The sequence below is a fragment of the Balearica regulorum genome, chromosome 2 (assembly GCF_011004875.1).
Source record: "Balearica regulorum gibbericeps isolate bBalReg1 chromosome 2, bBalReg1.pri, whole genome shotgun sequence".
NCBI lineage: Eukaryota > Metazoa > Chordata > Aves > Gruiformes > Gruidae > Balearica > Balearica regulorum.
Genome location: NC_046185.1, coordinates 167954897 through 167977416, shown reverse-complemented (window position 1 = coordinate 167977416; position 22520 = coordinate 167954897). Strand labels below are relative to the sequence as shown.

General features: G+C 72.0%; 2 protein-coding genes across 2 annotated transcripts in view; one reads left to right on the top strand and one right to left on the bottom strand.

Annotated features, from left to right (window-relative positions):
• Window positions 1-14957, top strand: part of LOC142600658 (SCO-spondin-like) — a 44143-nt gene extending 29186 nt beyond the window's left edge. Inside the window, 45 exon segments of the mRNA XM_075746990.1 lie at window positions 968-1096; window positions 1227-1397; window positions 1853-2017; window positions 2235-2414; window positions 2559-2681; window positions 2800-2926; window positions 3051-3176; window positions 3260-3351; window positions 3480-3647; window positions 3730-3982; window positions 4064-4110; window positions 5099-5263; window positions 5340-5506; window positions 5840-5929; window positions 5931-5998; window positions 6252-6461; window positions 6742-6932; window positions 7061-7270; window positions 7504-7595; window positions 7597-7672; window positions 7753-7884; window positions 8134-8374; window positions 8548-8700; window positions 8776-8822; window positions 9061-9234; window positions 9309-9455; window positions 9775-9905; window positions 10155-10279; window positions 10370-10416; window positions 10626-10907; window positions 11002-11163; window positions 11266-11382; window positions 11636-11774; window positions 11877-12079; window positions 12234-12407; window positions 12499-12626; window positions 12763-12908; window positions 13027-13073; window positions 13163-13327; window positions 13500-13708; window positions 13809-13904; window positions 14170-14230; window positions 14375-14505; window positions 14630-14780; window positions 14886-14957. Of these exon segments, the coding sequence (XP_075603105.1) occupies window positions 968-1096; window positions 1227-1397; window positions 1853-2017; window positions 2235-2414; window positions 2559-2681; window positions 2800-2926; window positions 3051-3176; window positions 3260-3351; window positions 3480-3647; window positions 3730-3982; window positions 4064-4110; window positions 5099-5263; window positions 5340-5506; window positions 5840-5929; window positions 5931-5998; window positions 6252-6461; window positions 6742-6932; window positions 7061-7270; window positions 7504-7595; window positions 7597-7672; window positions 7753-7884; window positions 8134-8374; window positions 8548-8700; window positions 8776-8822; window positions 9061-9234; window positions 9309-9455; window positions 9775-9905; window positions 10155-10279; window positions 10370-10416; window positions 10626-10907; window positions 11002-11163; window positions 11266-11382; window positions 11636-11774; window positions 11877-12079; window positions 12234-12407; window positions 12499-12626; window positions 12763-12908; window positions 13027-13073; window positions 13163-13327; window positions 13500-13708; window positions 13809-13904; window positions 14170-14230; window positions 14375-14505; window positions 14630-14780; window positions 14886-14908 (6281 nt within the window). The 3' untranslated portion in view covers window positions 14909-14957.
• A 3316-nt stretch (window positions 14958-18273) lies between these two features.
• LOC142600680 (uncharacterized) lies at window positions 18274-21712 on the bottom strand. The gene is made up of 5 exons (XM_075747055.1): window positions 20971-21712; window positions 20735-20861; window positions 20058-20165; window positions 19405-19878; window positions 18274-19313 (listed from the first exon to the last, which is right to left on the bottom strand). The coding sequence occupies exons 2-5, from the start codon at window positions 20859-20861 to the stop codon at window positions 18712-18714; spliced, it is 1311 nt and encodes a 436-aa protein (XP_075603170.1). The 5' UTR covers window positions 20971-21712; the 3' UTR covers window positions 18274-18711.
• Between the last annotated feature and the right edge of the window lie 808 nt (window positions 21713-22520).

Below are 22520 nucleotides of genomic sequence, written 5' to 3'. Positions count from 1 at the left end.
TGGAGGGGGATACAGGGCTGGGGGGGTCCTGGGCTGTTGGGGGGGCTCTGAGCTGGGGGGGGCATCCTGGATTTTGCGGGGGGAGCTGCCAGGGCCCATTCTGCCCCTGTCCCCAGCCGGGTCCTGCCCCACACAGGGCAGCCGAGGGCCGAGCACCCCCCCGAGCCCCCCACTGCAGCCGAGGGCACCCCCCAACCCGGAGCCACCAGCCCCACAGTGCTGGGGGCCACAGAACCAGTGTCGGCCAGCCTGGGGGGCTCTGGGCAGCCACAGCTCAGCGGTGCCCCCCCTGCCGGGCCGCCAGGCCCCTCTGACACCCCGACACCCCCCGGCACCCTGCCAACGGAGACCAGACCCCCCGGGGGGCCACCCTCCGCCACACCCTCCCCGGTGTCCCCCAGGGTCACGGCACTGCACTCCCTAGGCCTGGCAGGGGTGTCCCCCCCGACCCCCCCAGGTGAGGGGGATCCCGGGTGTGGGGGTCCAAGGACAGGCACAGCCCCCCCCGGGGACGTGGCCTGGGGGAGCGGGACGGGGTCATGGGGGTCCCTGGGGTGAAGTGGGGGGCAGCACCCCAGCTTACTGCCCTGGGGCTGGGGGTGCCATGGGATTGGGGTGCTGTGGGATTGGGGGTGCCACGAGGCTGGGGGTGCCATGGGATTGGGGTGCTGTGGGATTGGGGGTGCCACGAGGCTGGGGGTGCCATGGGATTGGGGGTGCCATGGGGCTGGGGGTGCCATGGGATTGGGGTGCTGTGGGATTGGGGGTGCCATGGGGCTGGGGGTGCCATGGGATTGGGGTGCTGTGGGATTGGGGGTGCCATGGGGTCAGGGGTGCTGTGTGGCTGGAGTGCTGTGGACCAGGTGCTGTGGGTTTAGGGGTGCTGTGGGTTCAGGGGTGCTGCGGGCTGGGTGCCGTGCCCAGCCCCACAGATGGGAGGGGGCTGTGCCCCCCGTACTCCCCCCAGGACCAGCCCTGCCCCGGCTGCTCTGCCCCCAGGGCCAGTTCTCCTGCAGGGTGCTGGGCTGCCTGGATGCGGCCCTGGTCTGCGACGGGCGCCAGGACTGCCTGGACGGCTCGGATGAGGAGCGCTGCGGTGAGCCATCCCCCCCAGGACCCCCCCAGCTACAGAGACCCCCCTCTCGGGGGAGCCAAGCCCCCCAACCCTGCCCACAGCGGGTGGGGGGCTGCCTGCAGTGACCCCCCACTCCCTGCCTGCTCTGCAGGTGGCCCCCCCACCTCTGCCAGCCCCACGGCCTGGCGCCCCCCCACAGGCAGGCCCCCCCCCACCTGCCCCCCCAAGCAGTTCTCCTGCAGTAGTGGGGGCTGCCTGCCCCCCGAGAAGCGCTGCGACCTGCACCCCGACTGCCCTGACGGCTCCGACGAGCACAGCTGCGGTATGTCGGGGGAGGACGGGGGGGGCCGGGGGGGGGAACCCCCTCATACCGGGGTCTTCTACCCTTGGCCAACTCTGGCCCCCGTCCCTGTGGCGTTTGCCTGCCCTGCCCTGGGGAGCTGGGGGGGGCACCGGGGCTGGGGGGCACTGAGGCTGGGGGTCCGAGCCTGGGTTGGCAAGAGGGTTGGGGGGCACCGAGGCTGGGGGACATTGGGGCTGTGGGTCCAAGGCTGGGGGCACTGAGGTTGGGAGCATCGAGGCTGGGGGTCTGAGGATGGGGGCACTGGGGGGGGGGCAGGGATCGAGGGTGGGGGTCTGAGAGTGGGCACAGGGGGCTGGAGCTGGTTGGGAAGGGGCGATCAGAGGCCCCGGCAGCCCCAGGGGATGCTCCAGCCCCCCCCCCTGCAGCAAGGGGGGTCCCCAGGGCAGCCCTGACCCCCCGCCTTGCCCCCCCAGCCGACTGTGTCCTGTCCCCTTGGGGCGGCTGGGGTCCCTGCAGCCGCTCCTGTGGGCTGGGGGTCACCCTGCGCCGGCGGACCCTGCTGCGGGGGGCCCTGCCCGGGGGGGGCTGCACCCGCCCCCGCCTCGACACCCGCGCCTGCTTCCTCCGTGCCTGTCCAGGTACCCGCTCCCGGGCCGGGACCCCCCCACGGGCTGGGACACCCCCATCCCTAGGCCAGCTGGGGGGGTCCCCAATGGTGGGGGGGTCTCGGGGGGCCCGTGCCCACGGTGGCAGGGTGCCGGGGGGGTGTCCTGTGGCTGAGCAATGGGGCAGCATGGGTGGGTGGGGGGCAGAGGGGAGTCAGCGCCCCCCCTGCCCCCTGCCTTCCCCCCCCAGTGCCCGGCGGGTGGGCGGCCTGGGGGTCCTGGTCCCCCTGCGACGCCGAGTGTGGGGGGGGCGTGCGAAGCCGAGCGCGGAGCTGCAGCGACCCCCCCCCCAAGAACGGGGGGCAGCCCTGCCCCGGGGGCACCCTCCAGACCCAGCCCTGCAACCTGCAGCCCTGCGGGGACCCCTCAGGTACGGGGAGCACGGGGGGACCACGGGGGAGGGGGCACAGGGGGAGAGAGGTATGGGGGTCTGGGAGCTGGGGACACGTGGGGCACCGGGGTGACGGGGGAGCACCCCGTCCCTAAGCATCCCTGCCTCTCCCCCCCTCCCCAGCCTGCAGCCCCCAGATGGTGTTCGTGCGGGCAGGGGACTGCGAGGGGGGGCGGGTGCCCCCCTGTCCCCAGACCTGTGGGGACCTGAGCACCAACAGCACCTGCCCGAGCCCCTGCCAGGAGGGTGAGTGATGGGGCTGGGGATGGCATGGGGGGCTGGGGACAGCGTGGTGACAGAACGGGGGGCTGGGGATGGTGGGGGATGCCGGTGCCGCCGGTGCTGAAGGCACACCACCGGGCAGGCTGCCGGTGCCCGCCGGGGCTGTACCTGCAGGATGGCGGCTGCGTCAACGCCAGCCAGTGCCGGTGCCACCTGCCCCAGGAGCACCGGCTGCCCGGCGAGGTTTTCCTGCGAGGCTGCCGCCGATGGTGAGCGCCAACGCCATGGAACTGCTCCCTGCCTGCACCCCGGTCCTGCCTGCAGGCAGGGACAACCCCCCCGGGGCATTTGGGGGTGTCCCTCGCCCATGGCTGAGCCCACGCCCGTCCCCAGCGTGTGCCAGGATGGAACGGTGACGTGTGAGGACGTGGCCTGTGCCGTGGACTGCGGCTGGTCAGCCTGGTCACCCTGGACCCGGTGCGATGGCGGCTGTGGCGCGGGGATGCAGGAGAGGTTCAGGTGCGGGGCTGGGGGGTTTTGGGGGGATCCTGCCCCACGGCAGTGCCCCACGGACGGGACAGCCACGTGGCGCCTTCCTGCAGGTCACCCTCCAACCCCGCGGCAGCCGGCGGCGGAGCCCCCTGCGCCGGGGAGGCACGGGAGGTGCGCGAGTGCCACGAGGCCTGCAGCACCGGTAGGCGCCCACCGAGCCCTGCAGTGGCACCAGTGATGGCGGGGGCTGTGCCGGTGCTGGCCTGGGGACCCCCGTGCCTGGTGCCATGGTGGCCCCTTGAGTGCCGTGTGTCCGTCTGTCCCCGGCAGAGCCCGACACCGGCTGGAGCGCCTGGACGCCCTGGTCCGAGTGCTCCGCTCCCTGCGGCGCCGGCGAGCAGAGGCGGCACCGGGTCTGTGCACCCCCAGAGCACGGGGGGCTGGACTGCGCTGGCCCCCACGTCCAGACGCGGGACTGCAACACCCGACCCTGCCGAGGTGAGTGCTCCGCGCAAGGACCCGCTGCCCGGCAGCACCAGCGGCAGACGATGCCCAGCCCCACTGCCCGCTCTGCCTGCAGCGCGGTGCCCAGGGGACATGGTCTACCGGACGGCGGAGGAGTGCCGGCATGGCGGGGGGCCCTGCCCGCGGCTCTGCCTGGACCTGGGCACGGGCGTGGAGTGTGCTGCGCTTTGCCACGACGGCTGTGCCTGCCCACCTGGGCTACTGCTGCAGAACCAGAGCTGCGTGCCGTCCAGCCGCTGCCTCTGCTACCACCGCGGCCGCCTCTACCAGCCCGGTGACACCGCGGCCCTCGACGCCTGCAACAACTGGTGCGGATGTGGCGGCCGTGGTGCTGCCCGGGGGTCCCAGCCGGGGTGTCCCCCCCCGCCAATGACTCTCCTCTTTTGCAGTACCTGCATGGCCGGGGCGATGGTGTGCGGCACAGAGCCCTGCCCAGGTACTGGCCGGCCGCGGTGGTGGCGGGGCTGGGTGGGGGTCCCGGGGTACCCACGGTGCAGGGAGTGGGGGTCATGGTGCTGGGGGGTGCACACGGTGCCGGGGTGCCCCGCTCCCAGGGGGGCCGCCCCTGCCCGGCTCCGTGGCCACCAGCCCTGCCGAGGTGAGAGCCCCCGGCCCTGGGGGGGGCCTGGGGGGCCGTGTGAGATACAGGCCCAGGGGGGCTGCAGGGGTGGGTGCACTGAGCGCCCGGGGCTCTCTGGGGTGGGTGTCCACAGGGTGGGTGATCCTGGGATAGGTGACCCTGGGGTGGGCGTCCATGGAGTGGGTGCCCTCAGGGTTGGCGTCCTGGGGACAGTGTCCCTGCGGTGGGTGGGTGTCCCTGGGGTGGCCACCCCAGCTGCTGCCTGACCCCAGGGCGGGGACACGGTGGGGTGAGGGGACAGGGCTGGGGGGGTCCTGGGGGAGCGCAGGGGCAGGGATAGGGCGCAGGGTGCCATGGGGTGGCACAGGGTGCGTGGGGTGCCATGGGGTGGATGGGGTGGGGGCTCCCTGGAGAGCAAATCTGTGTTGGCAGAGTGCTGTGCCGCGCCGTGCCGTGCAGCACCGTGCTGTGCCATGCAGCGCCATGCAGCACTGTGCAGTCCTGTGCGGAGCAGGGAGGTGACATGGGTGCCCTGCGGTGCCACGTGATGCCGTGCGGCGCCACGCGGTGCCACGCGGCACAGCACAGCACGACGTGCTGCCACGCAGCGCTGAGCAGTGCCGTGCCAAGCTGCACGGCGCAGTGCCATGCCGTGCGGTGCGGGTGATGCGGTGGGGCAGAGCAACCCTGTTCCCAAGGGCCGTGGTGTCGGGGCTGGCGTCAGCACCGGTGCAGCGCTGGCTAAAGCTCCTGCCGCCGGCCAGGCCGAGGCTGCCCCTGCGCTGGCTCCAGCTGAGCCAACGGCCGCCCTGTCCCATCCCGCTCTCCCTCCCCGTGTCCACAGAGGCGCCGTGGGGCGCGTGGTCGCCGTGGGGCGCGTGGTCCCCATGGGGCCCCTGCAGCGTCTCCTGCGGCGGGGGCGAGCGGCTGCGCCGGCGGCAGTGCCAAGAGCCGGCGTGCCCGGGGCTGGGCCTGCAGAGCCAGATCTGCAACACCCAGGTGTGCCGGGGTGAGTACCGACCCCCAGCCCCGGCCCCCAGCCCCGCCGGGCCCCGGTGCGGTGCTGAGCCCCGGTGCTGGCGCAGAGGCGGGCTGCCCGGCGGGACGGCTGTACCGTGAGTGCCAGCGCGGCGAGGGCTGCCCCTACAGCTGTGCCCACCTGGCCGGCCGGGTGGGCTGCTTCTGGGGGGGCTGCCAGGAGGGCTGCCACTGCCCCCCCGGCACCTACCTGCACCGCGGCGCCTGCGTCTCGGTGAGCCCCCAGCACCCCGGGGTGCCGCTCCCGCACTCTGGACCCCCCCCCCCTCTGTGGGGTGACCCCTGGGTGCTGCCTCCTCCTGCGCTGGGTGGGGGGTGCTGGTCCCTGCTCTTGGGGTGGCTCCTGGGGGTAGTGGGTGCTCCCTGGGGTGGCGGGGGATCCCAGTGGTGGTGGGTGCTCCCCAGGGTGATGGGTGCTCCCTGGGGCCATGGGTGCTCCCTGGGGTGATGGGTGCCCCTGGGCCATTGGGTGCCCCCCAGGGCCATGGGTGCTCCCTGGGGCCATGGGTGCCCTGGGACATTGGGTGCGAGGCCGTGTGCGGCGCAGGAGTGTCCCTGCGTGCTGACGACCGAGCTCCTGTGGGAGCTGCACAACGACTCCGCCACCCCCTCGGCCCCCCCGGGCCTGGGCACCCACAGCCCCCCCCCTCGCGCCGGGCCAGGAGCTGCCCCCCGGCAGCACCATCCACACGCCCTGCACCAACTGGTGAGCGCCCAGCACCCGCCACCCTTCCCCACCACCACGTACCCCACTGCCCCTCCCCAGCACCCCGCACCCTGCTCCCCTTCCCCACCACCCTGAACCCCCTCCCCACCACCCTGAACCCTCTCCCCGTCACCCCACTGCCCTTCCCCACCACCCCACTGCCCCTCCCCATCCCTCATCCCCCCACTGCCCCCCCCATGCCCCATCCCCTGACCCTTCCTCACCCCCCGCCTGACTCTGCCTGCCACCCCAGCACCTGCCTGCACGGCCGCCTGCGCTGCTCGGAGCCGGGGTGCCGGTGGGCCGGGGGGTTCAGGCCCTGGGGGCCCTGGAGCCCCTGCTCACCCAGCTGCGGGGGGCTGGGGCTGACGACCCGCCGGCGGGCCTGCGGGGACCGGGGCTGTGTGGGACCCCGCACCGACAGCAAGTTCTGCCGGAGCCCCGACTGCCCCGGTGGGTGCTGGCCCCAGCTCCTCGGCCCTGCTGTGGGTCACGGCCCCTCTGCCCCACGGTCCCCTGTGGGTCCCACCACCGCGGCCGGGGTGTGGGGGCCGGGGGGGGGGTGTGCAAGGGTGTCACTGCCTTTGCTCTTCCCCCACAGTGATGACCACCGCCCCGCCAGAGCCCAGACCCACTGCCCCAGGTGAGAGGTGTGCTGCGTGGCGGGGGGGGTGCTGCCTCGGGACCCCCGGCACGGGGGTTCTGCGACGTCAGGGGGGCTCATGCCGCTGGCTGATGGGGAGCCTTCATCCCGGGCCAGGCGCTGAGGAAGAGGGGGGCTTTGGCCCCTGGTCTCCCTGGACCCCCTGCTCCAAGACCTGCACCCGCCCCGAGGCGCCGGCCACCAAGAGCCGCAGCCGCCCCTGCAGCAGGGTGGGGGGCTGCAGCGGGGACAGCGTCCAGCAGCGGGTCTGCAACCTGCCCCACTGCGCAGGTGGGCTATGGGGGGCCCTGCCCCACTGCTTGTATAGGGGCTGGGGGGGGGGCAGCGGTCCCTCTGCCCCCCCGCCCAGGCTCTGGGGGCTGCGGGTGTCGGCGGTGCCAGTCCCGGTGTCCCCGCAGCCGTCCCCCCCTGCCCGGACGAGTCCTGTGCCGACCGGGATTGCCGGTGGACGCCGTGGGGGCCGTGGGGCGGCTGCTCCCGCAGCTGTGGTGGGGGGCTGCAGCTCCGCCTGCGTGCCTACACCCCCCCCGGGCCGGGGGGCCGCTGGTGCCCCGACATCCTCAGCGCCAACACCCAGCGCCGCTTCTGCAACCTACAGGCCTGCAAGGGTGGGGGGCTCGGGGGGCTCGGGGAGGGGGCTGGGGGCTGGCCGGACGGTTAGGGGGGCTGGGGGGTGCTCAGAGCGGGGCTGGCTGGGGGGTGGTGTCCAGGACCTGGGGGGGGGGAGGTTGGGGGGCAGCGCGCGGGCCTCATGGAGGGGATTTTGTGGTGGCGGTACAGGGGGCTTGTGGGGGGGTGCTGGGCAGTGGCCCCCGTTTGACGCCCTCTCGCTGCGCGGCAGTGGACGGCGCCTGGTCGGCCTGGAGCCCCTGGTCGCGATGTGACCGGACGTGCGGGGGGGGTCGCTCCGTCCGCAGCCGCTCCTGCACCCGGCCCCCCCCCAAAAAACAGTGGGCAGCCCTGCCCCGGCGAGCGGCACCACCTGCGCCTCTGCAACCCCCGGCCCTGCGGTACGGTACGGGGGCGGGGGTGTGGGGGGCTGCGGGGGGCTTGGGGGGGCTCACCGAGGGCTGATGGGTGCTGTCTCCAGGGGAGGGCTGCCCGCCCGGCATGGCGCTGGTGGCCTGTGCCAACCGCTGCCCGCGGCACTGCCGGGACCTGCAGGAGGGCCTGGCCTGCGGGCAGGAGCAGCGCTGCCAGCCCGGCTGCCGCTGCCCCAACGGTGAGTCCTGCCTGTCCTCGTCCCCTCTGCATCCCCCAAGGGGTGCTGGGGAGGGGGGGCAGAGCTCAGGTCCCCTCTCGGGCAGAGCTGGGGGTGCCCCTGGGGTCTGCAGGGGCAGATGTACCCGCACACTTATCTGCACACTTACACGCACACACGCATGTATGTGAACTTGCACACACACATCTGTGCGCGCCGGGGGGGGGGGGGTCCCCACCCCCTGTCACCGACCCCCCTCCGTCCCCGCAGGCACCCTGGAGCAGGATGGGGGCTGCGTGCCCCCCGCCCACTGCGAGTGTACGGATGCGGCGGGGCACAGCTGGGTGCCGGGGAGCCGCCACCGCGACGGCTGCAACAACTGCACCTGCGTGGGGGGCCGCCTGCGCTGCACCCCCCAGGGCTGCCCCCCGCCCCCCTGCCAGTGGAGCCGCTGGAGCCGCTGGACACCCTGCAGCGTCACCTGCGGGGACGGGCAACAGGCTCGCTTCAGGTGACACGGAACCTGGGGGGGGCACACGGCACCCGGGGGGACACAGGGCACCCAGAGGACACGGGACACCCAGGGGCTGCGGGGTGGGAACCACTGTGACCCCCATGGGTGCCAGCTGGGACTCCGCTCCTGCAGCCCCCCTGTGCGGTGGGTGACCCCCGTGTCCCCCCCAGGACCCCCAGCCCGGACTCTGGGGACGGCGAGTGCCAGGGGGTGCAGGAGCAGAGCCGGGGGTGCGCGGCGGGGCCCTGCCTGCCCCTCTGCCTGCAGGCGGGCAGCGAGAGGCGCCTGGGCGAGAGCTGGCCGCAGGGCGAATGCCAGCGATGGTCAGTGCCGGGGGGCTGGGGAGGGTGGGGGGGTTGAGCTGCTCCCCCCACCCACCCGCTGCGTCCCCCCCACAGCACCTGCACCCCTGAGGGCACCCAGTGCCAGGACATCCCCTGTGCCGGTGAGTGCCTGGGCGAGGGGACGGGGGCGGGCACGGGCATCACTGGCGTCCCTGGGGGGTGCGTGGACCGTGCGGCCCCCCCCGGAGCCTGAGAGGTCGATCCAAAGCCCCCAGGACCCCCGAACCTCCCAGGAGGGCCCAGGGCAGGACCGGGATCCCAGTGGGATGGATGGGTCCCTGTGCACTGCGGTGGTGGCTTTGGGGCACCGTGTCCCCGTAACGTGCTGTGTCCCCCCAGGGTCGGGGGGCTGCGCCTGGGGCCCGTGGAGCCCCTGCTCCCACTCCTGCGGCACCGGCCTGACCACCCGGGAGGCTGCCTGCCCCTGCCCGGCCCCCGGCGCTGCCTGCAACCACAGCCACGGCTTCGGCACACGCCGCGAGGTGGAAGCGTGTTACCTGCGCCCCTGCCCAGGTAGGGTGCCGGCTGGGGTGGGGGCCTCGGTGGGGTCCCTGCCCGCCATCACCCCGTCCCCTCCCTGCCCACAGCCGCCTGCCCCTGGAGCCCCTGGAGCCCCTGGAGCCCCTGCTCCTGCCAGGCCCCGCGGCAGCACCGGCACCGGCACCGGCAGGGCCCCGTGGGCTGCGTGGGGCTGGACAGGCAGAGCCGTGTCTGCAACACCTCGGGGTGCTCGGGTGAGCAACGGGGCTGCCCGCACCCCCTGCCTGCCCCTGCCCGTCCCTGTGCTCGACCGGGGTGCCCCTGCCCTTCCCGGCTCGCTGCCTGCACCCTGCCCATCCTGTGCGCACGCTGGGGTGTCCTCGCCCATCCTGAGCGCTCCCTGCCCTGTCCCTGCCCATCCTGTGAGCTTCCTGCCTGCTCCTGCCCGTCCCCATGCCCTCACTGGGGTCCCATGCCTGTCCCATGCACTCCTGCCTGCCCCTGCCTGTCCCAGGCGCTGCCTGGGGTGCCCCTGCCCGTGGGGGGCTCCTGTCTGACCCCTCTCCCCCACAGAGGCCAGCTGTGCTCCCCCCTTCGAGTACCGGCCCTGCGGCCCGCCCTGTGCCCAGCTCTGCTCCAGCCTGCAGCACCCCGAGCTCTGTCCGCAGCCACCCCCCTGCCTGCCCGGCTGCGCCTGCCCACAGGCAAGAGCGGGCAGGGGTGGGCAGGGGGCTGCGGCACCGGGGACGGGGTCCGGAGAGGGGGGGTCCCCAGGGATGGGATGGGGATGGGATGGGTGCCAGCCCCCCCGGGGTCGGGGGACAGGACAGCCCGTTGCCCACGGGGCCATGGCGGGACCCGAGTGCCAACGTCCAGCTGGCCCAAAGCGGCAGGAGGGGTGGGGGGCTGCAGGGGGGGCACCCATCGCCCCCCATCACCCTCTGTCCTGGCAGGGTCTGCTGGAGCAGGCCGGGGGCTGTGTGCCGCCCACACAGTGCGACTGCCTGCACCCCGGGGGGCCCGGCGGCCCCCAGACCCTGGCTGCCGGCGACACCGTCCTGCTGGGCTGCGCGGAGTGGTGAGCGGGGCCGGGGGGGGCAGCCCTGCACGTGGGGGGCCGGGGTGCTGCGCCGAAGCGGGGGGTGCTCATCTGCTGTTCTCCTCCCAGCGTGTGCCAGAACGGGACCCTGCACTGCAGCAGCCAGGGCTGCCAGGGTGAGTGCGGACCCCCGGCACCGCAGAGCCCCCCGCCCTCGGCGGCACCTCCTCGATCTGGCCCCAGCCCCCCCCAGCCCCTTCCCTCTGCTCAGGGACCCCCCGGCATCCCCCTGAGGGGTGGTCACACTGCTCTGCCCCACACGAGTGGGGGCTGCCCCCTCCCCATGCTCTGACCGGGGGTCCCCAGCGGCTCCATGTCCCCCCAGGGCTGCTGCCGCTGAGCCCCTGGTCGGAGTGGGCGCCCTGCGGCCCCTGCCTGCCCCTGCCCGCGCTCGGCCCCGGCACCCTCGCCCAGCTGCTGGCCCAGCCGGGGCGGTGGTGGCCGGCGGAGGGGACACCGGCGGGGGTCTCGGCCCTGGCCGCGGTGCAGCATCGCTACCGAACCTGCCTGGACCCCCAGACCGGGCTGCCCTGGGCCGGCAGCAGGGCCGCCTGCTCGGCTGAGCTGCGGCAGGAGCGACTCTGCCCAGACCCCCACGTCTGCGAAGGTACCGGGGGGCTGGGGGGGCTGCAGGGTGCCGTGGGCACCATTGCCGGGGACGGCGGCATCCCCGCGGGGCGGGTGACCCCCGTGTCTCGCAGACCTCTGCCTCTGGAGCCCTTGGGGGCCCTGGGGGCCCTGCCAGGATCCCTGCAGCGGGGGCTACCGCCTGCGCCGACGGCAGCCCCAGCACCCGGCTGGCAGCCAGCGGTGCCGTGGTGCCCACTCCCAGACCGAGAGCTGCAACACCGCCGCCTGCCCAGGTAACCCCCCCGCCCCAGCGTCCCGGGGACCCCCGCGCGCTGGAGGGGAGCGAGGCGGGCGCCGTGCCCCCGCTGCACCCTGACACCCAGCCCCGCACCCAGGGGAGGCGTGTGAGGAGAGGGGACGAGCCTTCGCCGCGTCCTGCGCCAACGGCTGCCCCCGCGCCTGCGCTGACCTCTGGCCCCATGTCGAGTGTCTGCAGGGGCCCTGCCAGCCGGGTACGTGCCGCCGCCACTGCCCGCCCCCCCCCGAGCTGCCTGCAGCCCCCCACCCATAGCACAGCCCCCTGCCCCCCATCACAGCCATGAGACCCTCCCACCCCACGGCGCTGGTTCTGGCTGCACTGTGGCACACCGGTGCACCCACGTCCCGCACCGTACATCCCCGTGGCAGAGCTCCCCACCTGCCCGCCCCCTTCGGGACCACCCACGGCACCCATGGGTGCAGCCCCACTCCTCTCTGCCCCTGCAGGGTGCCGGTGCCCTCCGGGGCAGCTGCTGCAGGACGGGGCGTGCGTGGCCATCACCGAATGCCGCTGCGGGCTGCCCGCTGCCAACATCAGCCGGGAGCTCCGGCCGGGACAGGTGGCCGAGCTGGAGTGCCACAACTGGTGGGTGCTGTGGGGGGGACACGGCAGCAAGGCGGGCACAGCTGTGCCGCGTGGCGGAGCCCCTGGGGTGGGACGCTGATGCCGGTGTCGCTCCCGGTGCAGCACCTGCGGGAATGGGACCTTTGCCTGCCCGGCCCCGGCGTGTCCCTCCTATGGGCCCTGGTCCCCGTGGGGACCCTGCTCCCGCAGCTGCGGCGCTGGCAACACCTCCCGGCACCGCAGCTGCCAGGACAGTGCCGGCGGGGTGCCCTGCAGTGCCGCTGGCACAAAGGAGACGGCCGAGTGCAACCCACAGCCCTGCCCCGGTGAGTGCCACCACGGTGGGCTGGGCGGTGGGACGGTGGGACGGTGGATGGTGGGACGTGAGATGGTGGATGGTGCGATGGTCAGCGGTGGGATGGTGGACAGTGGGAGGCTGAGATGGCGAGGCACAGCCCTGAGCCTGCGCTCCCCCCGCAGCCGGCTGCCGGCTGAGCCCCTGGTCCCCGTGGAGCCCCTGCAGCGCCAGCTGCGGTGGGGGCATCTCCGAGCGGCGCCGGGAGCCGCTGCCCGGGCCGGGGGGCAGGGAGGAGCCATGCACCCTCCTGCCGCTGCTGCTGCACCGTGTCTGCAATGCCCACAACTGCTCGGCGGGTAAGGGGGGGGCCCAGCCAGGTTTAGGGGTGGGGGGGACCTTGGGCTGCCAGGGGTTCTCATGCCGCAGCCACCCCCTCCTCTCCCGCAGAGTGCTCCGGTGGGCAGGTGTACCAGGACTGCGCCAACGCCTGCCCCCACATCTGCGCCCACCTCCGCCCGGGGACACGGTGCCTGCCAGAGAGCTGCCAGCCCGGCTGCGCCTGCCCACCCGGCCAGGTACGGCTGCGCCCCCCCCAAGCCCTCCCCCCAGCCCCGGGGAGCCCACTGCCACCCACCACCCCAGGGACCCCGCAGAGGGTGGGGGCCGGGCGAGGAGGCAAGGGGTCCCTGGTCACCTGTGGGTGCCCCGCAGGTGCTGCAGGATGGGGCCTGCGTCCCCCCCGAGTTGTGCCGCTGCCGGCTGCCCCTCGTCCTGCCCGGGGCACACAACCTCTCGCAGGAGCAGCAGCAGCAGGAGTATGTGCCGGGCAGCCGCCTCCAGCACGGCTGCAACAGCTGGTGGGTGCTGCAGCCCCCGGTGTCGCCCCGGGGTGGGTCACCCCACGTGCGTGGCCGAGCCGGGGGGCTGGGAGCTCAGCGGGGGCTGGCTGGGTACCGATCCCCCCTCTCTCCGCAGCATCTGTGTCCGCGGCACCTTCAACTGCTCCCAGGAGGACTGTAACGGTGAGAGACCCCCGTCCCTGTCCCCGTCCCCGTCCCCGTCCCCATGATGTCGTCCCCGCGCAGCAGCCGCCACATCTCACCCCCCGCAGTGGACTGCCTGTGGTCCCCGTGGTCGCCCTGGTCCCCCTGCTCGGTGACGTGCGGGATGGGCGAACGGCTCTCCCACCGGCACCCGCTCCGGCAGCGCCTCTACGAGGGGGCAGAGTGCCTGGGGCCCCCCACCCGCCGGACCCCCTGCAGCCTCCCCGACTGCCGTGAGTCCCCCCGCAGTCCCTCGACCCCGGGAGGTGGCAAGGGAGGGGACAGAGCTGTCACCCGCATGGTGCCGGCCCCCACCCGGGGCCAAGGCGGCGATCCCTGTGTCCTGCACCACACCGGTGCCAGTGCCGGTGATGGGGCCGATGCCATACCCTGTGCCGCATGCAGCCTGTCCGGCGGGGGAGCACCGGCAGGGCCCCGACACACCGGCCGGCTGCGAGCGGAGCTGCCAGGACATCTTCGGCGAGCCGCCGCGTAACTGCAGCGAGTCCCCGGCCCCCGGCTGCACCTGCCAGCCTGGCCGCTACCGCAACGGCACTGGCCACTGTGTCCCGGCCGACCTCTGCGAGTGCCGGCACCGGGGGCAGCTCCACCAGGTGAGCGGTGCCGGTGCGCCTTGTCTGGGGGTGCCCCTCATCTGGGGGTGCCCGGTTGCACCCCAGGCTGGGCCGAGCCCTGTCGTGTCGTCCCCCCCAGGCTGGCAGCGAGTGGCAGGAGGAGTGCGAGACGTGCCGCTGCGTCAACGGGCAGGCTGCCTGCACCGCCGGCTGCCCCCCCCTCGCCTGCCCCGAGGTCTGGGGCGCTTCTGGGGAGGGGGCACGCGTGGGCTGGGGGCACGTGTGGGCTGGGGACACGTGTGGGCTGGGGGCACGTGTGGGCTGGGGACACGTGTGGGCTGGGGGCCCTCATGGGGAGGGGGCACAATTTAGGATGCGGGCACTCGTGGAGCGGGGGCACGCGTAGACGCGGCACTCGTGGGGAGGGGGCATGTGTGGGGAGGGGGCTCTCGTGGGCAGAGGGCACACAGGGGCAGGGGCTGAGGCCACCGTCTCGGCAGGGTGCGGTGAAGGTGCGGGAGCCGGGCAGCTGCTGCCCCGTGTGCCGGGAGGAGTGGCCGGGTAAGGTCCCGCGGCCCGCGCTGGGGGTGGGTGCCCACCGGGACCCCACGGCCTCGCCGGACGCGCTGCCGGGGGGAGGCGTCGGGGTGGCGCAGGCAGCGTGGGCAGCACGGGCAGCACCACCGCCGTGCCCTCCTCTTGCAGAGGAGCCGTCCTCCACGTGCCGGCGCTTCACCGAGCTGCGCACCATCGCCAAGGGGCCCTGCGCCCTGCCCGCCGTCGAGGTCAGCTACTGCGCCGGGCGCTGCCGCTCCCGCACCACCGTCATCCCCGAGGTCAGCCGGCGCCGGGGGGCTCAGCCAGGCTCTGCCACAGGGCTGAGGGGCAGCAGGAGCGGGGGGGGGGGGGGTGTCTCCCTGGTTCCAGCCCCCACGCCAGCACCCGCGTGTCCCCGGGCAGGAGCCGTACCTGCAGAGCCTCTGCGACTGCTGCAGCTACCGCCTGGACCCCGGCAGCCCCGTCCGCGTCCTGCGCCTGCCCTGTCCCGGCGGCCAGACCGAGCCCGTGGTGCTGCCCGTCATCCACAGCTGCCAGTGCAGCAGCTGCCAGGGTGAGCGGGGGGGGCTGGGGGCAGCCTCCCGGGGTGCAGCTCCCTGAGCCCCCCACGTGGCTGGGGGTTCAGCACCCCGCGCCCCCCTCACCCCCTCTCCCACAGGTGGGGATTTCTCCCGGCGCTGAGGAGCTCCCCCCCCCCCCCGGCACCCCTGGCCCAACGCCCCCCCCCGGGATGCTCCAGTGCTCCTGGTCCTGCCCCGGGCTGCGATACACCTGCGGGAGCAGCCCCCACGTCTGGCACCGAGGGGGGGCACTGGGAGGGACTGGGGGAATTGGGGGGGACCAGGAAGGGCTCGGGGGGACCAGGTGGACTGGGGATGGACTGGGGGGGGACACCGGGGGGACTGGGGATGAACTGGGAGGACCAACGAGGGGGGACTGGTGGGACTGGGGAGGGACTAGGGACACTGGGGGGCAGTGGGAAGGCTTGGGGGGGACCAGGACTGGGGAGACGGGGGGGGAATGGGAAGGGCTCGGGGGGGGAACCACGGGAACCGGGGAAGTCTGGGAGAACTCGGGAGGGACAAGGGGGACAAGGGGGACCAGGGAAGGGACCAGGGAGGGCTCGGGGAGACCGAGAGGGACTGGGGAGAGATGGGGAGGGTCTCAGGGGGGAACCGGGAGGGATGGGGAAGGGTTTGGGGAGGACCAGGGAGGACATGGGGGGCACCAGGGAGGGCCTGGGAGGGGTGCGGGGCCAAGGGGAGGGCCAAGGGGCCGCAGCAGCCCCAGTCCCGACGTCTGGGTGTCTCTATAGAGCAGCTGCCCCCATGGTGGGTCCGCGGCTGGGGGGGCTGCCCCACGTCCCGCTTCCTCCCCAAAGCCTCACCCAGCCTGTCCCACCCGGCACAGATGGTTCACCGGGGATGCCGGGCAGAGGATGGCGGCATGAGGCTGCGGTTACCATTAAAGCTTCAGTTTTTGAACAGAATTTAACAGAATTCGATGACTGGTGCAGCACAGGCTTTGGAGGGAAGGGGGCTGAGGGGTGACCGGCTGCTCACAGAGCCTGGCCACTTGCCCGACAAACCGGCGTCACTCGTGCCCACCGCAGCACGGGGGGGGACGACTGGCCACACGCTCATCCCGGCTCAGCCGCCGGAGCCAGGAGGGGCAGGCGGGGGGCTCTGCCGGGCTGGGGGCATCGCCAGCAGCCACGTCCCACCGACAGTGGCAGAGCCGGGCCCCCGTTCTCCCCTTTGCCCACCACAGCTCCGGCACCGGCTGGGCGTCGGGCCGGCACTGCCTGCCGGGGGGGGGGGTGACAGCCGTGAGGGGCCAGGGCGATGGCTCACACCCGGCAGGTTACGCTGCCTGGCACTGTCAGTGCTCCTGCCCTGCTGCCTGCAGCTGCCTGCAGCTCCTGCTGCCTGCTCTGCTGCCTGCAGCTCCTGCTGCCTGCCACACTGCCTGCCCTGCTGCCTCCAGTTCCCCACTGCCTGCAGCTTCCTGCTGCCTGCCTCGCTGCCTTCAACTCCTTGCTGCCTGTCCCGCTGCCTGCCCTCCAGGCTGCCTGCCCCGGCAGGCAGAGGGCTGCAGGAGGCTGTTGCTGTCAGGGGAGGGTTTTACGTGAGCGCTGGGTGCAACCGCTGCTCTTCCACCCGGGTGGGTGAGCGGGCGGCAGCACCGCGGTGAACCGAGCCTGGGGACAGGCAACGCGCCGGCCACGTTCACCCGGCGGAGAGAGGCCGGTGGGGCACAGGGCACGGGAGTGTGGGATTTTGGTGTTTAAAAGGAGAAGGGCTGTTGGCCTGGGGGTGTCCGATGGCCAGGAGGGACACACTGCGCCACACGCCACAGCCCCGCTGCGGGTGCTGCCGGTGCTGGGACGTTGTCGGTGCTGCAGGTGCTGCGGGGTGTTGGCCGGTGCTGCAGGTGCTGGCGATGCCTGAGGACGTGGCCGCTGGGTCCCGAGCAGTGGGCAGAGCTGGCAGAGGGGTTGAAGGAGCTTTTACTGGTGCATGCTGAGACACAACCACCGTGCCGTGCTGTGCCATGCTGTGCCGTGCTGTGCCATGCCCAGCCACGACAGCACCCCGCTGGCCCAGCACCATCGTGCATCGGTCGCAATAACTCCTGGGGGCAGAGAGCGAGGGGGTTCGGTGCGGAGGGGACAGAGGCCGCCCCGCCGGGAGCAGGGACCTGGGCGATGGGATTCCCAGCTGTGCCACGGAGCGTTGAGATGCCATGGGCTGTGCTGGCACCCGGCTGAGCCAGGGAGAGGGACAGACAAATGGACAGACAGAGCTCAGCCATGGCCGTGAACCTGTGGGTTTTGGACCCAAACTATGGGGCCCGAGCTGCCCTTGTGCTTCCGTGTGGGTGGGGGAAGGGGTGGGCTGGGCTGGGCTGTAGGGCTGGGCTGGGCTGTAGGGATGGGATGGGCTGTAGGGATGGGATGGGCTGTAGGGATGGGCTGTAGGGATGGGATGGGCTGGGATGGGCTGTAGGGATGGGCTATAGGGATGGGCTGGGCTGTAGGGATGGGCTGTAGGGATGGGATGGGCTGTAGGGATGGGATGGGCTGTAGGAATGGGATGGGCTGTAGGGATGGGATGGGCTGTAGGGATGGGATGGGCTGTAGGGATGGGCTGTAGGGATGGGCTGTAGGGCTGGGCTGGGCTGTAGGGATGGGATGAGCTGTAGGTATGGGATGGGCTGTAGGTATGGGCTGTAGGAATGGGATGAGCTGTAGGGATGGGATGGGCTGTAGGGATGGGCTGGGCTGTAGGAATGGGATCGGCTGTAGGAATGGGATGAGCTGTAGGGATGGGCTGGGCTGTAGGAATGACCTCCCTGTTGGCATAGACCTGATAGACCTGCCCACTAATCCTGGGTCCTGCTCTGCTTCTTGCTCATTCTGTATTTCTAGAAAGAGACGATTCGTCTCACGGTGAGCTGGGACTGTTTGGGGCCAAGCCTGGAGCAACCCAGGGCAGGCGGGAACAGTCTGGGGGGGCTGAAGTGGCCGCAGGGAGGGTGGGCTCGTGTGGGAGCGGTGGGTGATGTGGGGACGCACCCAAGGCCATTCGGATGAACCACGTTTGGGGGAGCCGAGACCCGCGGGAGGGACCTGGTGTCCCAGAAAGCCTTGGGGCCATGGGGACAAGCGGGGACGGGGTCACTGTCAGGCAGGGGAAGGGCAGCCCCCCCCGGCCATCCCCACCATCTGCCTGCCCCAGCCCCAGTGGTGTCCAGTGCCCAGAATTTTCAAAAAGCCGATGGGAAGAGCAGGCTGTTCCCAGCGAGATCCGGCGGCCCCGGCACGGGTGGCACCTTTGCTGAGATGAGCCCTCGCGCACGTCCCGCTGCTTCACCCCCCGCCTGCCCGCCGGAGCCCCCCGGGCAGATCCCAGCTTCTCACAGTGTCCGAAGGAGAACGGGCCGGGGAAGGGGTTTTCTAGGGACAAGCAAGGGGACGCCGGACCCGAGGTGCTGCTGCTGTTGAGCAGTGGCAGACGCCATGCTGCTGTGGAGCTCACCGCTTGTTGTCAGCATGAAGAAGCTTTTTATTTACTATCCGGGTGGAAAAATCAAGCAGCATCTTCCCCTCTGTCCTGTAAACCATTCTGACAATTGTCGTATATTTATTGTATTTCCCTGCCCCGGCAGCCGGTCCTGTGCCCACGGCTCTCCCACAGCAGCTGCCGGCATCGCAGGGCCCAGCACAGCAGGGAAGGGGTGCCAGCAACCACCCCCACCCCCAAACCAACACCCACGATGGAAAAGTCAAGGACGATCCAGCTGCTGGTGAGGATGCTTCTCGGGCCACAGCTGGAGCTGCTGGTGGAGGGGCCACGGCCCTCACTCGCTCCTGGCTCATGCATGGCTGCTCCGGTGCAGCTGGAGGTTGGTGCTCTGGGTCACCCCCCACAGCCACCCCCCCACACACAGCCCCAGCACCCCGCAGCCCCTCAGCAGCAGTTTCAGGGGTCACTGGGCTGCAGAGGTGGCCCCAGGCTGGGGGTGCTGTGGGTGCACTGGTGAGCCAGCATGATCCCCTCATCCCGAAACCGCTTCTCCCAGTGGCCGCACTGCAAGGGCTTGTCCTCTGCCCGGTTCTCCGCTGGGGTAAGACACCTCCCCTCGCACCACACACCCTCCGGCACCACCGGTGGGCCACGGTGCACCCGCTGGTGGCTCTTCAGGTGCTGCTTCTGGCTGCAGGTCTTGCCGCACTTGTAGGGCTTCTGTCCGGTGTGGATGCGCTGGTGGATGGTGAGGATCTTCTCATCCCTGAAGGCCTTGGGGCAGTGGGTGCAGGCAAAGGGGTGCTCCCCGGTGTGGATGCGCTGGTGGCTGACCAGGTGGTGCTTCTGGCTGAAGCGGTGGCTGCAGTGACCGCAGGTGAAGGGCTTCTCACCGGTGTGCACGCGCCGGTGGCTCAGCAGGTGACGCTTCTGGCCGAAGCGCTTGCTGCAGTCAGCGCAGCCGAAGGGTTTCTCCTCGCTGTGCATCTTCTGATGCGACGCCAGGATCTGCTTCAGCCGAAAGCAGTGGCCGCACTGCGGACAGGAGAATGGCTGCGCTGCCGTGTGAGTCTGCTGGTGCTTCTTCAGGTCCCGGCTCTTGCCAAAGCTCTTCCCGCACTCAGTGCAGCCATAGGGTCTCTTAGGGGCTGGGGGGCCACGGGGGGGCCGGGCCAGCAGAAGCTTGGCCAGGAGACCTGGGCTGGCATGACTGGGGGCAGGGGGGGTCCAGCTTCCCCACGTGGGTCTTCTGGTGGCGCTTGAGGCCCCCCTTGGAGGGGAAGCCCTTCCCGCAGCGGGGGCAGCCGAAGGGCCGCTCGCCTGTGTGTCTCCGCACATGGACGGCCAACGCCGCCTGGCGCTTGAAGCTCTTGTCGCACTCAGGACACGTAGGGGGGGTCTTCTCCAGTGTGGTGGGGGTCTTCTCCAGTGGCTGAGGGGTTGGCAAGGGGTGGAGGCGAGGGCGCCCTGAGGAACCCCCCCGGCTCCTGCTTGGCCGGCTGTGGGTCGAGCGCCCCCGACGCCTCCTGCCCCGCTTGGGCATCCCCGGGAGCAGGGTGGTGGGTGCCGGCAGCCCCTCGGGGACCCCCCCAGCCTCCCTCTGCGTCCCAGGGTCACCGGCTGCTGGGGAGAAGAGGCTGGGGTCACTGCTGGGGACTGGATGGGCACGTGGGACCCCTCCCCATGGCCAGCGGCACAGGCACCCCGCCAACACCCACCCTTCCTGCTGCACAGAGCATCTGGGGCCCAGGGGACGCTGCTGCTGGAACCCCCCAGAACCCTCACAGCCCCCGGGTACCAACCTGAGACAGGGGTCCGGTGGCTCCGCGGTGTCCTGGGGGGGTCTGGCACACACGGCAGCTCTGCTCGCTCCATCTGGCAGATGATCTCTGGCTTGATCACAGGCCAGCCTGTCCGGGGCAGAGAGAGAGGCACCCTCTCCCGCACTGCCGGGACAGCATCGCCGGACCCCGCCACCTGCAGCCCCAGCATCTCCCCCCAGCTCTGCTCCTCTCTCCTGTCCCTGCCCGTCTACAGCTTCGGCCCCCCCGTCCCTGCACCTACAGCCTCCTCTCGCCTTGTCCTCATCACCTCGTCCGCTTGCCTGCTGACAGCGCCTGGGATGGTTCATCGCTGCGCCAGGGAGGCTTTGGTCAGCCAGGAACTCTGGTCAGCCCTGAAGGGGTCAGGCAGCGGGACTAGATGGTTGTGGTAGGTCCCTTCCAAATGAAATAGTCCAGTTCTGTTCTGTTCTATTCTATTCTATTCTATCCCATCCCGTTCCACTCTCCTAGTCTCTCTACCAGGACCGCTCTCCGCAGGAGGCTGCCTGGCAGGGTAAAACCTGCGATCACAACCCCTACGTCAGCGCTCGGGCACCAACGGCGACAGCTGGATTTTCCCTTTCCAGGCTCCAGCTCCGTTACAGAGGTGAACTGCAGCTCGACCCCAGCCCGGCGGCGCCGGAGAGAGTCCTCACCCAGCGAGGCGACCGCCTGGTAGTTCTCCAGCATCACCTCCCGGTAGAGCCACCGCTGCCAGTCCGCCAGCTCTGCCCACTCCTCACGGGAGAAGTAGATGGCCACGTCCTCAAAGGTCACCGACATCTGCAGCAAGAAGCACGCCCGGCTCGGCACGCCCTGCCGTGCGTTTGCCGAGCCCCTCCGCTGAAATCCTGCCAGTGCCGGACAGCGCCGGGACAGCTCAGACCCCCACCTTGCCGCAGCGGCCTGGAGTCCGGCGTGCCGCTGGCCCTCGGCGCGCAGATGGAGGCAGGTACAGCTACTTGTGCGGGAAGACGGCGGTGGGATGCGCCGGGGTCCGCAGGAGAGGCCTGTCCCGTGAGCAGCCGCGCCGGCCGGCGCAGCAAGGACAGAGGGGCCCTGCCAAGCACAACACCTGGATTCAGAAGAAATCGCGGGCAGAAGCGCACTTACCTGCCAACAGCCGCCTTCCCTTCCAGCCAGAGCCTTCAAAACTCCTGCTAAAAGCACCGACCCCAAGAGCGTGGCCCACGCAGCTGGCCGGCAAAAGGCGAGAACTCGCCAGGAAAAGGGGCCCTGGGGAAGCTCGCGACTCCCCAAACGGGCCTGCGGTGCCCAAGGAGAGCAGGAGCAAGATGTGCCGGGCTGTCCCGGGGGGTCTGACCACCCGTCCCGTCGTGTCCCGGGCCGAGCCGAGCCCTGCCCAGCGCCTGTGTCAGCAGGGCCGGAGCCAGGGGGTCCGGGCGGGTGGGACGTGGAGCAGCGTGTCCGCCTGGGCACGGGGGCCCCGTGGCGAGACAGGGAAAGGCCGGGCAGGGGCGAGCACCGGGGGGGCGCCGGGCACCGGGGGGGGCCGGCAGGGCCGGGGGCGGCTGGCCGGCGGAGGGGAGCGCAGGGGAGAGGCCGTCGGGGCCGGGGTGCCCTCTCGGGGCGGGGGTCAGCGCCCATCCCCGTGCCGCGGGCCCGCCGCCCCCCGCCCCTACCTGCGCCGGGGCCGCTTTTGTCCCTGCCCGCCTCAGCCCGGGAGGGCCGCCCGCCGCCGGTGCAGCACGGGAGCTGTAGTCCTGCTGCCCGCATCGGCTCGGCTCGGCCTGTCTCCAGAGCAGAGGTGCTCCAGCCCTCGCAGCATCCATGGGGCCTCCTCTGGACTCGCCCCAACAGCTCCGTGTCCTGCTTGTCCTGGGGCCCCCCGAGCTGGACGCAGCACTGCAGGGGGGTCTCCCCAGAGCGGAGCAGAGGGGCAGAATCCCCTCCCTCGACCTGCTGCTCACGCTGCTGGACACGCAGCCCAGGACACGGGTGGCTTTCTGGGCTGCCAGCGCACGTTGCCAGCTCATGGCCAGGTTGTGTCACACACACACACTCACACACACATACACACACCACCCCCCCCCAGCGCTGCTGGCCCCAGAGGCCCCACGTGTGCAACACCCGGGGACACGGGGTTGTCCCCCCCTGCTCCAGCCCCCCAGCAGCACTCCCGCTGCCAAGGGAGGGAGGGACGGATGGACGGCGGGGGGGGGACAGGCAGAGGGAGGTGGGGGAGGGAGGGGTGGGTGGGTGGGTGGCAGGGGGTTGGAACTAGCTGGTCCTTGGCGTCCCTTCCAACCCAAACCATTCTGTGATTCTATGATATGGGTGGGCAGATGGATGGAGATGGATGGACAGGCGGATGGATGGATGGGTAGAGATGGGTGGAGATGGATGGACAGACGGACGGATGGATGGAGGGAGAGATGGATGGATGGATGGGACAGAGGGATGGAGGGAGGGACGGATGGA